Source organism: Phodopus roborovskii, unplaced genomic scaffold (assembly GCF_943737965.1).
Source record: "Phodopus roborovskii unplaced genomic scaffold, PHOROB, whole genome shotgun sequence".
NCBI lineage: Eukaryota > Metazoa > Chordata > Mammalia > Rodentia > Cricetidae > Phodopus > Phodopus roborovskii.
Window position 1 is genome coordinate 5,531,232 of NW_026125444.1, and position 16,676 is coordinate 5,547,907.

The window sequence follows — 16,676 nt, forward strand, 5'->3', positions numbered from 1 at the left end:
AGTGCTATAAATGTCTCTTTCAAGCTGAACACTCACCATCACACATCCTCAGCTGCCCGGGCAGCCTGAGTCTCTGCATTCATCCTGATTAAGGCTGAGGGTAGCCTTTGTTTATGATGGTAAACATGAACATTTAGAAGGCAGTTTGTGGCTATATCAATACAGCTTGAACAACGGTAGTAAGTTGCTCCCTAAGACCTTCTCAGCCATGGGTTTTGATTAGGTTTCTAGTAGGAATTCTGTCTTATGGAGCAGGCCTCAAATGCAATCAGAGAGCTTATCTTTAGACAGAAATAAGGATAAATTATACTTAGGTTAATCTAGTTTTCTTGTGAGGCCATACCTAAGATTCAGAGTTGATGTATGCAGTTGTATTGACAAGGGTTTTTAAAAGCCTCTCTCAAGAGAGATTTTTGTTTTGTTTTTTATTTTTTATTTTTTTTTTTTTTTTGTAATGATGTAATGACTTGAAGGTAAAGGAGACTCATGATATAGATAAACAAAGCATCAGGTCTGAGCTGACTGAGGTGTATTTCTCAGAGATACAATTAGCACATCAACGAATACAGTTTAATCCTCAACAAAGTTTACTAACAGCTCTCGGATAATCGTTTCTGAGGGAAGTGACATAAAGTTGAGGTGAAAACTACTATTCTTTTCCCTATGAGTGACTTCCATGTGGGAAACAGTGCTGTGTCGTGCACAGGGCAAAAGAAGTCGGTTGAGATGGAAAGAAGCTGGGGAAACTCCATGGCATGGAAGAGTGTGTTCTGTCCTGTTGTATCCGTAGAAGTGGCCTCCCCTGAAGCTGTCGCTGGGTATGCTCTGAAGCGGGGTGTGCCATGCCAGTGCTCTGACGATCCTTGTTTGGGTTCTTTGTCCTAGTCCTGTTACTGCTGCAAGCAGATCATGAAGGAAGGAGACCCAGCTATCTATGCTGAAAGGGCTGGCTACGACAAACTCTGGCACCCGGCCTGTTTCATCTGTAGCACCTGTGGCGAACTCCTGGTCGACATGATTTACTTCTGGAAGAATGGGAAGCTCTACTGTGGCAGACATTACTGTGACAGCGAGAAGCCCCGTTGTGCTGGGTGCGATGAGGTATGTTCTCCAGGGCCATCCGCATGGAGCCTCATCCTTGTGCCCCACAAGGCTCAGTCATCCGGGAGACAACAGGCATTAACCAAACACTAACCATGCAGGAAACCTGGTTGTTTTTGACTCTGGGTATCCTGACAGACTATCAGAAACAAAAGTTTAATTGGTTTTGATGATAAACTCAAACGTAACGTTACCCTTTTCAATTGTTGGGCCCAAAGAAGGCATTTGCTCTTGTCGACTTAAATGCCTGTCTGAGGAACTGTGGCATAAAGAGGAAAAAAAAAATGCCTAATGGATTTTGTTTTTTTTCCTCTGGCCAGCTGATATTCAGCAATGAATATACCCAAGCTGAAAACCAGAATTGGCACCTGAAACACTTCTGCTGCTTTGATTGCGACAACATCCTGGCAGGAGAAATATATGTGATGGTCAATGACAAGCCTGTGTGCAAGCCCTGCTATGTGAAGAACCATGCTGTGGTAAGAAGCACAGGGACACAGTTGCCTCAGCCCCACACCATGACTTCAGCTTCTGCCTCTCCTTAGGTCTCCTAGAAGTGGGAAGCCAAGAGCCAGCCTTGTATGGAGAAAGCGCGTGTTTCCTCCATAGGTGATTTAAAACCAGGTGGTTCATGAGCTGTACGTAAATGCACTGACTGCCAGGACCGTAAGATGGCTTATCCAACATGTGCATGTGCCATGTAGATTATATATGATGCTTGCCAATAAATTCCCAACTTAAAAAAAATCCTTAATAGGAATTAATTTAATCTTACTACTACAGATCAGATTCCATTTAAAATGGTTTCTGGGCCTTTAGAGTTGGCTCAGCAGTTAAGACAGCTTGTTGCTCTTCCACAGGACCCAGGTTCGACTCTAAGCACCCACATGGCAGCTCACACTCGTCTGTTCCTCCAGTCCCAGGGTTCTGATGTCCTCTCTGTCCTCTTTAGACACTAGGTACCCACATGGTACACAGACATATATTTCAGGCAAAACACTAATGCACATAAAATACTAAAATGAATACATGAAAAAAATTGAAAAATGGTTTCAGTATACATTCCTAACTCACCCACTTGTTTTGCCCCCTGGAAATGATTCCATGACTGTTTCTTAAACTCTTGTGGAATGGATCTAGCACAACAAAAGTTGGCCTATATTTTTAGATTTATTGAGGACCATTCAGGTGCTTGATGTGAGAGTGTATTTTTTTTTTTTTTTATTGCATCCATCGTGTTACACAGAACTGCTGCTTCATGCTGGCCAAGAGATGGTGATGGAGATACAGGGTGAAAAGATGCCCATATATAGTCATAAGCCAGGAATATCAGAATGATAGGCTCCTACTGTTTCTCTTTTCTTAAGTTTCAAATCCTGGCAAGCTGGTGCTAAGGGAGACTCCTAGGTAAGGGAAAAGGTGGACCTATGTGTAGTTCTCAAAGTTCGGTTCTTTGACAAAATGGCGGCTTTGAGGTCTGCCCATCTTCATAGTCCTGACTCATTGCCTCGTGTGTTTTCTCTCCACTTTGCCTTGTCAGTCCACTCAGACCCTGACAGCGCCACTGCTTCAGACTTCCTTGTTTGTAAATGTAGTTAGTGCCATCACAAGCGAGCCCCTGCTTCCAATAGTCACCTTGTGTAAAAGCCATCTGTAGTGACAATGACAGATGGTCTTTCCCAAATGCAGATGTGACCCCGGGGCCTTTGCTTAATGCACCCACCCTTCTTGACTAGCCCACTGCTTGTAGTTATCTGACCCAAGTTACGCATTCCAAAGGCATGTTACTTTCTGTTTTAGTTCTTATATCCGTTTTCTCTTGCTCACTCTCACTTACTGTTTTATGAACATACCGATGTGTTTCCCCAGACTCGTTTTTTCACACCTTTTCTGCTTCTCTCTACCTCTTTCTCTCTTGATTAGCCTCTTCATGCCCCGCCCTCTTGTGTGTGCGTGTGTGTCTGTGTGGGTAGCAGCTAGAAAGTAGAGCTTACTCTTTACCTTCACTTGGGAAATACTGGTATACCTAACTTGTTTTTCTCTTCTCATCTGTTTGAGGCTAACCCTGGACTTTTCCTTCTCTTAGGAACATGTTATTAATCATGTTTATTAATATATTAAATATAGATACATGAGGGTAAGGGCTGTTTTCTCTACTCCCAACTGTTGAGCAACATCGCAGATACCCAAAATTATTTGCTTAGTCAAGGTTTAAGCAAATGAAACTGCTTTTTTCAGCTATTGAAACTCCCTCTCCATATTATTGAGTAATTAGTGAACACAGTAAATATGCCTGAAAAAGAAACAGTTTTGAAGTAGAGTCATTTAATTTTATAATACACAATTGTTTCTTTTTAGATGAGTTACTTTGTCAGTAAAGTAAACCAATGGCTTTGCCTAATATTACAACAAGGTATCTTTATCTCATCCAAACTGTAAAGATGCTGCATGCTTCATTCGTGATGTAAATCTTTGGAGATCATTTAACTCAGTGTTAATTTGTGTGGATATTTTAATTTTTTTTTTAAAAAAAAAAAGTGACAGAGAAAAGTTATTTTTAGATCTATAGAAATGTCCTCAGTCTAAACAGGAATTTCTTAGCTAAACATTAACTGGGAGATGGTGTGAGATGGCCAGATACCTAGTTTGTCTCCATGTGTTTATCAGAATCCTATGGCCATCCAGGACTTACATCTGAGAGGTTCACAGGGCCTACCTGCCAGAGAACCTATACAATAAATAGAATTAGCTACCTCACATCTTGTGTTCAAATAAAAGAAACAAAACAGATGGAAAGAAATAGCTCTTTGAGCTGTGTGAGGTTTCTGAACACAGGAAATGCACTGCCAGGCACATTGTGGTAAAGGGGGCATCACCCCCTTGAAGGCCCTGGGTGCACATGTAGCTTTGAACGTTTAAATAACGTTCCTGTTAAAATATAGACGATTGTTTGTTCTCTTTATATGCATGTTCAGTTAGAAAACTGTTACGCTCTGTGTGTGTATGCATGTGTTTGCATCATTTGTATATTTGGGTAAAACATACATAGGGCACTGAATGATGGCCTGGGAATATAGTTCAGTTAGTAGTATACACGAAGCCCTGCCTGGATTTGATCCTCAGCACTGATGGAGCCCACCCATTGTCACAGCACTTGGGCGGGGGAGGGAGTGGTGTCAGGAATTTGAGACCAGCCTGAGACCTTGTCCATAAAGCACAAGCTGGGTGGTGCAGGCGATGAGAGTAATGAAGTTCATGGCATAGGTGATAGATAAGTCGATGACTGATCTTCTGACAGAATGGACGCTAGGTAACTCGAAGATATATCGATGGCAAGAACTCATTATACTCAAATATTGTCAGTATTCTTAATTAAATTCTTAACTACTATGAAAGCGATTTTAATTTACTACTCTCTAGAAATCAGTGTCCATGTAATAGGTATGACACATCGTGTCATAGGTATGACATTACCACTTCAGAGCTTCAGTGAGTGAGGAGAAACAGTCTTATAAACTTCCTTTTAATTCTTTTTTATAAAATCCAATAAAAAGAACTGGAACCAAATGCATCGCTTTTGCATTTGCTGTCAGAACTTTCTATGTCTGTCACCCTAGGGCCATCTTCGGAGCATCTTTCACCTGTTTGACCTTTACCTGCTATTGCTTACCTTGCTTGGCATGTATAGGTCCCTGCTGACTCAAATAATTCACGAAGATGTCACTGTCACTTGTGTATTTTTTATACAGTTTTAAACTTAACATCTGAAGATCTGGGTTCAGTTTGCCCTCAGGTGCTGGTGTGGCTGACACGGTCGGTCGCTCTCTGACCCTTTTCTGCTTGCTTTATTCCCAAACAGGTGTGTCAAGGATGCCACAATGCCATCGACCCGGAAGTGCAGAGAGTGACCTACAACAACTTCAGCTGGCATGCATCCACGGAATGCTTCCTGTGCTCCTGCTGCAGCAAGTGTCTTATCGGGCAGAAGTTCATGCCTGTAGAAGGGATGGTTTTCTGTTCCGTGGAATGTAAGAAGATGATGTCCTAGGAGGAGAGCACAGAGCACGGAGCAGGATTGAGCCATAGCTGTCCACAGTGGCCTGCATTTCATGATAGAATGCAATTTGAAAAAAAAATAATAAAAGGAAAAAAATATATAGCACACCAGAAGATTTTGTTCAACATTTTTCTTTGTTTTAAACTTACGGATTTTGTCTGTTGTAATTTTAAATTACTGCTTTAAGCATACAGTTTTTTTTTTTTTTTTTTTTTTTGGTTTTTTTTGTTTTTGTTTTTTAAGTAAAGAATTGTAGCTTTCCTTTCCAACCATGAAATCTTAATCGATCGTTTTAACAGAATACCCCTAGTGCCAAATAATATATATCACTTAAAAGTTAGTGTCCTGGGAAAGATGAACAGTTTGGGCTCCTATGCTTTGATTCACATGGAAAATGTAAAGGAAATTTCACGTTGCCTGATGTGACACTCCACACTTAGCCTGTCTCATGAACTGTGATGATGCTCAGTGAGTTCCTTCTGGCAGACACCCGTGGTGGTGCATGGTGGGTGTTCCAGTGCCTAAGCCTTTGCATCTCCTTCTTGAGGCAGAGGGGACTTTTTCTTATTGCACTCCTTGTATTTACTTTACCTCTCAGTGTTCTCTTTGTCATCCAGTGACCTCCGTTTATGGTCTTGAGTATTTTACATGTATGTAGCAGAACAATATGTGCAGCACTTTGCTCTTAGAGATTTTTTTTTTGTCTAGAACATAAAACCAGACTGTTCATTTAGTTCTTTTTGAAATCCAAAGAATATGCATAGATTTTTATACCCAGGGAATTATAACTTGTATTGACATCACTTGCCAGCCGTGACCTCATTTTTTGCATGACTTTTAGTTGGAAACTCTCTTTCGCTACCTCTGAGCTTGCTGTAGACACGGACTGTCTTCTTGCCTGTACACTCCCATCATGGGGTGTTTTTAATGTTTTCCCCTTGTATGCTTTTACACGTAACTATGCACTATAAATATTAAATGGAATGCCTATTATATATGTTACTCAAAATAAAGTCTCTTTCAGTTGAATCATTGTCTTTTTCCAGATCCTTTTTGCAGTTATGTATCTAATACAGCAGGGGGCGATGTCTCCAAGAGTAAAAATAAACCTTGACAAAAATAAAGGACAGGACAGACAGGAGTTCCTCTGTGCAGAGAAAGTGAGTGTCAGAAAGACTTAAATCAGGACTTGTTTGCAATCATAATCCTTGGGTCATACAGGAGTTTTGTTTTGTTTTTGTTTTTCTAAAGGTGTCCTTATTTTAGTTAACTTTAAAAAGAGAATCAAGTACTGTATTTCTAGGTGTTTTAAGAGGACATTTACTTTTGTTTTGTTTTTGTTTTTTGTTTTTATTTTATTTTATTTATTTATTTATTTTTGATGAGTCTTACTAGGTAACCCCACTAGCCAGCCTACATTGGCCCTTTCAAATGTGGCTATAAACTTCCGTCGCTGGCCTTCCCTCTTTCTTTCTGTGCCCATATCGCTCCCGCCAACATGGTGAATGTTACTAAGACCTGCCGGATGTTCTGCAAGAAATGTGGCAAGCACCAGCCCCATAAAGTGACGCAGTACAAGAAGGGCAAGGACTCTTTGTATGCCCAGGGAAAGCGGCGTTATGACAGGAAACAGAGTGGATATGGTGGGCAGACTAAGCCCATTTTCCGAAAAAAAGGCTAAAACTACAAAGAAGATTGTGCTGAGGCTTGAGTGTGTTGAGCCTAACTGCAGATCTAAGCAGATGCTGGCTATTAAGAGATGCAAGCATTTTGAACTGGGAGGTGATAAGAAGAGAAAGGGCCAAGTGATCCAGTTCTAAGCTGATCTTGTTATGAAGACAATAAAAGAAACTCACCTCATTTGATTGTGGTTGGTCTTTTGGGAAGGAATAAACTGAAACTATCGAAACATCAAAAAAAAAAAATTTCAAATGTGCTTCCTTATGATTGGCTATAAATATGATCTTATAACATTTCCTGGGGATTTTTCTAGATTCTAGATTAATAACTGTGTGTGTGTGTGTGTTTCTTCAGTCTGAAACTGATTTTGTTTTAAGATTAGGGTCCCATATATCTTGGGATGACCTCAAAATCACTATGTAGCCAAAGATGACCTTGAACGTCTAATCTTTCGCCTCTTTCTCCAAGTACTAGGATTATATAGCAGTATACCTTGAACCTGATTTCTACTGTACTGTTGCCCAAACTCAGTTTTGTGCATGCTGAGCATACACATTCTGCCTCCCTCCCCAACCTCCCCAGGTCAGAAATATTTCTGTCTTAGTAGTTTAAATTTTCCTGACACATACTCAAGACAGTTGGTTTGGGATTTTTGTTAGTGGTTGTTTTGTTTTCAGATGCTGTTTTCCTGTTGAATGCTGCCGCTTTATGTGTTATGCACACATACTTAGTATTTACAGCAATACTTAACAGGTACACTGTATTCCCTCTGCATTGTGCCCACTCTAGCAATGCAAGGTACCATTTGGGGTTCGAACACATAGAACAATGTTGAAAGGAGTAATCTTAAATCCTACATTCAGTATCCTGTAACTACACTTACCTTTGCCTTGCTTTGTCTCAAATAGTAACACACTTTCCAGTCAATTTTGTCCTCAACATTTAGTACTTTTCCTAGACATCTGCAGAATGAGGATAATTTGAATGGAACCCCTTCATACACCCTAGCAGACTCTTCCCAAATCTGCCCCGCTGACACTATGCCTCCAGCTAAGATTAAGGCTGGCACTAAGCATGTCATTCCCTAAGAGAATGACACCCGTATCTTTCATGGAACAAATGAGTGGAGGTGATATAGATCCATTAGGTGTGGCTCTCCCCTGAATAGTTGTAATTTGCCCTTGCAATACAAGGTCATGGACTCCTTGGCTAAGAGGTTCTCAAGGTGGCTGGAAGTTCTTGTCAGTTTAGCTCTGTTGCTATGGAACACCATGGCCAAAAGCAACTTCTGTGAGTCATTTGGTTTATAGGTTAAAATCCCTTATTTAGGGAATTGAACCAGACTTTGGAGGAATGATTCCTAGTGGCTTTGTCCCTTTGGCTTGCTCAATAAGCTCAGCCATGCTTGGCTAGGAATTACACAGCCCACAGTGGGCTGGGTCCCACTAGATCGATTAGCAAATAAGAAAATGTCTCACCCACAAAGAAAAAAGAAAAATAGGAATGATAAAATGTCTCTGAGACATGCCCACCATAAAGGTGATTTTTCAATTGTTCCTTCTTCCTAGGTGATTATAAGAAATAGCCATTCTTTATCCTATAAGAAAATAAGGTGATAATTCTATGGAATTATTTTTCCTCCAGTACTAAGGATATAGCTCCCTTCCCATAGCATAGTCATTTTCTCTGAATAGAAACATTCCTTCAGGAAGGAGGGAAAGACCCTTATGTACAAGAAATGAACACATTTCACAAGTCAGGGCCTCTGCCCAATGTCTATAACAGTGCTTCTCAATCTGTGGGTCACAACCCTGAAAGGACCTATATCTGGTATCAGCATAAGACACCCCAGATCAAGTTCTCTGTGCAAAAGAGATGTATTTGCCCTGGAGGGACAAAGGGAAGGAAATCAGAGACAAAGATAGAGGGTCCTTGGGGAAAGGAACAAGAGAAAAAGGGGGAGGGACAAAGGACTGCCTCTATATACAGAGGAGACAAACATGGCCCATAGGCAAATGGCACTTTGTAAAGGTCAAAGGGGAAAGCCCATGTTAGGAAAAGTGGGTTTCTTTTGATTGGACATGTTCATTAGGGTAGCCACGAGGAGACTTTTGATTGCTGGACTTCAGTGCTTTGATAGCTGGACCTTGGTAGTCGGCCTCAGTGGAGGAAGTGGTCAAATAAGAGATTAAATCTTAGTGGCCAGCTTTAGGAATGTAATCTAAGAGTTTTTAACAAGGACAAGTGAATGGGGGGGGGGGAGGCAAGGCCTACCAGGGCCAGGTTTGCCATGCGTGGGCCTACTAGAGCCCTTCAACCCCTTGGGGTGTTGACAGACCTTTCACAGGGGGGTCACGTAAGATCTCTGTCAGAGCAATAGAACATTAATAACAGTTACCGTGCTACAAATGCCAACACTAAGCCCTTTCCTAGAAGTTGAAAAAATAGTTTTATCTGAATTTATGTATTACTCTTCCCAAATGTGAACAACATAGAATATTTTTTATTCTAATTACCTGTTTTTTGGTAAAATAATATATTTTTTTCATTAGAACGTCATGTCAGTTCATTTCTCAGACACAGAACTCAGATTGTTTTATTTCTGATATGGCATGAATTTATCAACAACATTTAACAGTAGCAGAATCCTTACTAGAAGACAGGATAGAATCATTGCTTAGGGCAAGACCAGAGATGTCCTTATTCTCCACAGAAGCCATTATCTTGGTTACTAAAGGACATGACAGTGACCTTTGTTTGCTTTGTTTGCTTTGTTGCTAAACAGCAGTGGGAATTCAAGAGCAGAGGGTTCAATGAGGAAAGAGAAGAGAGAAACTTCTTGAGTCCAGGAAATTCAAAAGAAGATGCTGAGACAGTGTCAGCATCAGTTTCTGAAGGATGTTCAAGTGACCCACATAGCACCCTCCCTAGAGGCTCAGACCACCCAAAAGTGGTCAAGCATGAATTCCTTCATGGAGTCCACACATAAATATAACCTTGGATACAATTATGATTTGGAGAAATTGATGGAATTTTGTTATTCAGTAACACTTAAGATATCCAAGTTTCTCTAGTGTCGTGTTGGCCTTCACATTTGTTACGTGTCATTTTTATCTTTTTCTTTTTTAATACTAGAGATTGTCAAAAAACAAAAACAAGAACAAAAACAAAAAAAAAAAAAAACCTACACTAGAGATTGTCTTTTCTTTAATAAGCACTAACTGAACCACAGTGACTGAAGTCTCTAAGCATATATTTCCAAATTGACTCAAGTGTTTCAAGATGAATTTCACCAAAGGCAAGAGGTTCAGTGTTGAGTCATTCTTAAGCAATTTGTGACACGTAGTGTTTGAGCTCTTCCAACTTCACCATGGTTACCAAAGAGACACCACCACCCAAGAATAGTTTTAAGCCCTTGTTTCAAAATGCTCTGGCATATCTGAACTTGTCTTCTGAGTTTGTCCTTAATTCCTTAGAAAACTTATGGCTGTCCCTGATTAAAAAAAAAACAAAAACAAAAACAAAAACAAAACAAGTCACTTGGTAGCCATTTTTTTTTTAATCTGCTACCCTCTTGTACTGAGCACTGCTGACCCAAGTGCTCAATGTTAACTCTTGCCTTTACTGAATGTCACATATATGAAACAGTCCCATTTCCCTGGGTAGGCATTTTAGCACAAACCTGACAGGCATTCTGGTTTGATTAATAATCTTTTTTTTCATATGTTTACCAGATGCTTAAATACCTGTGGCTAATTGTTCTGTCCTTTCATGAGGAGCATGTCATTGTAGCTTTTATTTAATCTAATAGTATATTTTGAAACAATCAAAACAAAATACCATTAACCTTTATACTTGTTTTAAATGGCATTTTAAATGACATTTATAAAGGCTGCTATTGATTTTTCCTCAATGCTGCATTTCCCTAGGATATCTTGACCTTCACCAAAAACAAAAGCACTTTGAACCCAGTTACCGTTGCTAGAGTCAGCCACTATTGCATGTAGACATGCTGGTGTCAATTCTTCATAAATACCATCTGACTGAGAACTGGTAGTTCAAAAGAAATCTGGGTTTAGGAGTCGAAATAGATATCTGGCCAAAACCCATTGACTCTCCACTCTCCTCTCCAGTTACAGCTGAATTGGATGAAGGGCATGAATATTGGATTTTAGGAAGACAAAAAAAAAAAAAAAAAAGGCACAAGTGTTGCTTGAATACCCATGAGTATGTTGTGGTCATCACACAATGATAACAACAACAACTAATGTTATCAAAGAATATGAAGGAATGTTCTGGAACACTTACATGCTAAGAACCATTTCTCTCTATTATGTGGGGTTTTTATCACACAACCTAACAAGCATTCTAACTTGATAAGGAGTCTTTTTCTCTCTCATGTCCTTATAAGATGCTTAAAAGCTTTGTCTAATTAGTTTGCCTTTTCACTGGAAACTCCTACTTAACACAAAATTATCACCCTACCCCAAAACAGAGTTCCTCTGTGTAACCCTAGCTGTCCTGGAACTCACTCTTTAGACCAGGCTGACCTCAGACTCACAGAGATCCACCTGTCTCTGCCTCCCTAGTGCAGGGATTAAAGGTATGCACCACCACTGGCAGGCAACAATAATTATTTTTAAGCATTCAATGCAAAATGGAATTGAATGGTAGAAAAGAAATAGGTGGTAAAGCCCAGGGGCTCTGTATCACACTTTCAAAGACTGTGAATATCAGAAACCAAAAGGAATTAGTACAAATAAGAGAATGCTTGAGGAAGGCACCCACCTACCTACCTCACAGGCACTGCAACCAACCTGCCTAGGAGAGAAAAAAAAAATACAGCCTCTACTGAAAGTCCTGTAAAAGTAAAATTCAAATGCAAAACCCAGAGGCATTGAGGTATAACTAGGAGTCCATTTCGGTCATGAATTGAAGTGGTTTTGCATAGAAAGGAGTCTCCAGTTCAGATCAATTAGATTTCAGATTATCCAGAGGAACGAACACATTCAGGAAGGGAGAGGGTCAGCTGAGCAGACTAACAAAGCAGAATGGGTGTCTACTTCCTAAATGAGCCTGAAAGCTCTAGGTGCCTGGGGTAACAGGGCTAGAGGTCTGCTGAAGTTCTCCCCAGTGGTTTCCTAGAGAAAGGTGAGTAACCAGGGGAATGCCTTAAGCAACAACTAAAAACAGCTGAGTCACCTGTAGTCAGCTAACTAACTAGATTTGGCTCAGACAGGTTTGTGTTAGTCTGTCCATTCCCCACACTGCCTTCCATCTTAGGGTTTGTTACTTCCTTAGCACCATTCCCCTGACGCAAGTGATAAGGGTGAAAAGAGGAAAATTAGTGTTTTACACTCTAGACAGTAGGAAAACTTATTCCCAGAGTTCCCCTACCTTTCTGTTTCACTGGTTACAAATAAGCCTTGTGTTTATCCCACCAAGGGTACAAATAAATAGTGTATCTATGACTAACTTAGTCTGGCATGATTTATAGCCAGAGGGCTAGGTCTATAGTCAACCAAAACAGAAGTAGTTTTCTGAACCGGGAAGGGGAGAAATGGCTTTTGTATCTTACATTACTATTATTATTATTATTATTATTATTATTATTATTATTTATTCTTTTTCTTTAACATAATTTTTTATTGATGCACCCCAATACCACCCTTTTCCCAGTCCTTCCATATTCAGCCCCCACCCATGTAACCTCCCCGATAAGAGAAAACAAAAATAAATACAACTAAAAATGAAGATTGGAAGAAAGAGTGCATCTCGCCGGACACCTTGGACATCAACCCTCTCCCTTCACCATCTTTAGCTTTCTCTCACATTAGCCATAGCATCTGCTTTGCTGGTACCACTCCGCTCCACCATTGCTCCTGCCTCTACATCACACATTCGTTTGTCTTAGTGGCGCTGGGTGCTTTGGTGTGGGTGTGTCACCACACAGTACACCCTTTTGCCCAAACAGCTTTCATTGCAATGGATCATTGGTCTGGCTCAGGGCCTCTGGCCTTTGCTACACCATCAATACTAGACCGCCAGGGATACTCCTCTTGGATATCCTGCAGTTGTCCTGACTCGTGGAGATCCTGTGGCTATGATTCCTCAGGGCTGGCCCTTCCCAGTCCCCAGCAGCACTGTGGGCAGGTGTTGGAGTGTGCCAACTCAAGGCCCTGGAGCTGGGCCTCAGCGGTAGGGAAGTTGGTCAGCCCAATGTCAGCTAGGTCTCCTCCTTGCCCTGTACAGCAGCAGGCAAGGAGCAGGGCCCGACTGTTGCATTTTCAATCCACAAAGGTGGCTATGGTAATTATTTAGATTCAGTCTCCATCTACCAGTTGTGCTTTCACGCATGTTTCTAAAGTTTGGGGACTGTGTTGGCTTGGAGGATGAGGTAACAACATCATTTGGGAACACAATTCTTAGGCAAGAATTCATTTAAATGGACAGCAAATGTGTGACTTCGGAATAAGAGCCACTGTGACATCCTCAGGGTGGTTGGTTACTGGACCCCTGCTTGTCCCTCCCGCCATCTTACTCTTTCTTCTCAATCCTTTTCTGAGTCAGTTTCTAAGGCACAGGCCATTGCAGTTTTATCAGGCACTACCGACCCAAAACAGTGCAACCTATTCCCTGGTGTTCTTACCATGTGGGCTATCTTGCTTTCAGAAAGGCTTATTTGTGTTTGTGCCTAAGGCCTTTATCACCATAGCCAGCACTTCATTTCCAAACCAGCAGCTCTCACCTGGATCCCTGTAAATTCTTCTGTGGGCCACCTGTGTCTAGTCTCACCTTGATCCAATTCAATGGTTTTGAACCACCCAGATGATTCCTAAAATATGCATAACTGGACCCCAGTTTTCAGACTTTCTGATTCAATGATCCACATCCTAGCAAGTTTCTAGGAGACGCTGGTGCTGATGATATGAATCCTCAGCTCTTTCTATACCCTTACTTACAGCATCAAGCAGTAAGCCAGCCCCTTCCAACTCCTGTTTCTATACACATTGTCATCTACGTTCCCAAATGCTTACATCCCTCATATCTCCATGACTTTGTAAAACTTGGAACCTTAGGAAAGGTAATCCACAACATTTCTTCAGCCTTCCAAGTTTGGGATTGCTATTATATGCTCTCAAAGACCTTGACCTACACCAAGAGGTTTTTGTTGTTGTTTTATGTCTTGAGCCCACTTAAGCACAGAGGTATAAATCAGATTCAATCAGATTCAAATACACTAACAATCAATTGCAATCCTCAGCAGAGAAAAAGATGTTTGTCAGTACCCGGCATATGACGGCAGTAATAAAAAGCAATTTACATTATTTCTTAGAATTTTTAAGTCAAACTACTTCTATCTAACTGTGAATAATAATCTCCAAGGATGAGACTTTCAAAGTCTTCATTCTAAGAAAGTTAGTGAGTACTGGCAGCTCCGTCTAGCAAATACATATAGCAGTTTCACATACATACACACACACACACACACACACACACACACACACACACACACACACACACACACCTCTTTTCAAGTTCTGCTACCGGGTGTCAAACGGGGACAGATAAGAGGGAAGTTGGCAGACAGCACAGAACTGCAGAAGAATCTGGGACTTCACTCTGAGTGTGGTCTTCATTCTCCATTCTACCTCCATATTGCCGCCATTATAAAATACTCTTTGCAATTTTTAGCAGTGTCATTTCTTGTTATTGTGGTATTTTCTTACAAATACATTATTGTATTTTGCTTATTTTTGTCCTCCATGTCTCTTCCTTCCTTCAGTCTTTTCTCACTAGTCCCCTTCTGCTTTCACATAATATGTATATTGTATGTATGTATGTGTATATGCATATATATGAGTATGATATATACATACATATATGTATATTATATGTACATGTTACTAAATGTAGATTTTCCATCTGCTAGAAAACATGGGCTATTTTGTCATTCTTTCCCCCAGTATCTTCTTTTGTCCTATTCTCCTTCCCTTTAGGCCCTTGAAGGACGTGCATCCCTAGAGGATAAAATTTAGTATTTTCATGGAAGGCTGAAGACAACCCATGTTTCTCAGAAATGAAACTGTAACTTGAGCATTCAAATGATTTTTTTTAACAGTCATACAAACCTTCTTAAAAGACTTACAGATTATTTGCTGTTTATTTTTGTTTGTTTGTTTTTACATACCAACCAAAGTTTGCCCTCCCTCCCCCCTCCCCTGGCCACATCTATCCACCCCTCCTCCTTTGTTTCTCTTCAGATACAGGTAGCTTCTGGGTCTGTGGATTGTAACATGACTCTACTTTACAACTAATATCTACTTATAAGTAAATATATACAATGTTTGTCATTCTGGATCTGGGTTACCTCACTCAGGTAATGGCTCCATCCATTTTCTAGCAAATTTCATGATGCCATTGTTTTTAACAGCTGAGTAACACTTAATTGTATAAATGTACTACATTTTCTTTATCCATTCTACAGTTAAGGGACATCAAGGTTGTTTCAAGCTTCTGACTACTATGGATATACTGACTAGTTTTGTGTGTGTCAACATGACACAAACTATAGTTATCAGAGAGGAAAGAGCCTCAGTTGAGGAAATGCCTTCATGAGATGTAAGCCAAATAAACCTTTCCCTCCCCAACTTGACTTTTGGTCATGGTGTTTTGTTGCAGCAATAGAAACCCTAACTAAGACAATTAATATTGTTGCTATGAGCACAGTTGAGCAGATATCCTTGTGGTATGATGGCACATCCTTTTGGTATGTGCCCAGGAGTAGTATAGCTGGGTCTTGTGGTAGATTGATTCCCAGTTTTCTAAGAAACCTTCATATTGATCTCCAAAGTGGCTGTACAAATTTGCACTCCCACCAGCAATGGAGAAGTATTCCCTTTGCTCCACATTCTGTCCAGTGTGAGCTCTCATTTGTATTTTTGATGCTGATGTGAGCACAAGACTCATAGATTTTTATAAGGGGTGAATGAATAGCATTAGCATGATCCTTATGTGTGCTTGTGTTCATGTTTGTCCATGGCCATGGGTGTGTTTGTACACATGTGTGTACATAGATATAGGTAGATGCATATATACTTTGTATATGCTTCTATGCATGTGTGTGTATGTTCATACATATGTATTCCTGTATGTGTGTACAGATGTGTGTACATTTGCCTGGGTGCACACATTTGTGTTTGTGCTTGTGCCAAAATGTATGTGTGTGCATGTGCATATTGGTACATGTATGTGTGCGATTTGGAGCATGGTATATTCCATAAAAGCAAATTTGACTGAAACATTTCATAAACAAAGTTCACTTTAAGTCTTTCTCTCCTTTCTGAAACCACCTTAATGTCTATTGAGCAGAAGGTCTAGACCTTAGAGCTTATCACTTAATACTCACGAGAAGCATTGAGGTAAGTCCTTTTGTCACATACTTTTACCAGAAAGTCACTGGGGCTAAGGAGATGGGATGATACCACTTGGCCACAGCCACGTCTGTAAACCAAAAGGCTAGAACTGGAACTGTAGCAATCAGACCCCAAAGCCTGAGAGCTGTTCACCATGCCACAATAGCCTGCCTAGCATCCATGGCTACCTTCTTCCCTTCCGTAGACACTACAGCAGATCACTGTGTCAGCACCACATAAAAGGGGTGGGACTTGCTTATTTGCCCTCTCGTCTACACCCTCTTCCAAGAACCTCTAACCAACCTTCACAGGGAAGGTCACACATTCTTGAGGATTTTCTGCACTGTGTCGTTCCTGGGGAAGAGGCCAGCAGCAGTACCAGTGCAGCTTGCCCAGACAGAACTCTTTCTGTTCCTAGCAAA

The 16,676-nt window shown here is 40.7% G+C and overlaps 1 protein-coding gene and 1 pseudogene across 1 annotated transcript in view; both read left to right on the plus strand.

Moving 5' to 3' along the window:
- The window catches only part of Tes (testin LIM domain protein), a 36,927-nt gene extending 30,740 nt beyond the window's left edge, over nucleotides 1–6,187 (plus strand). Inside the window, exons 5-7 of the mRNA XM_051175713.1 lie at nucleotides 886–1,101; nucleotides 1,422–1,580; nucleotides 4,961–6,187. Of these exons, the coding sequence (XP_051031670.1) occupies nucleotides 886–1,101; nucleotides 1,422–1,580; nucleotides 4,961–5,149 (564 nt within the window). The 3' untranslated portion in view covers nucleotides 5,150–6,187. The remainder of the gene's footprint in view (nucleotides 1–885; nucleotides 1,102–1,421; nucleotides 1,581–4,960) is intronic.
- Nucleotides 6,188–6,641: 454 nt separating this feature from the next.
- On the plus strand, nucleotides 6,642–7,071 carry LOC127215460 (60S ribosomal protein L36a-like; annotated as a pseudogene).
- The last annotated feature ends 9,605 nt before the right edge of the window (nucleotides 7,072–16,676 follow it).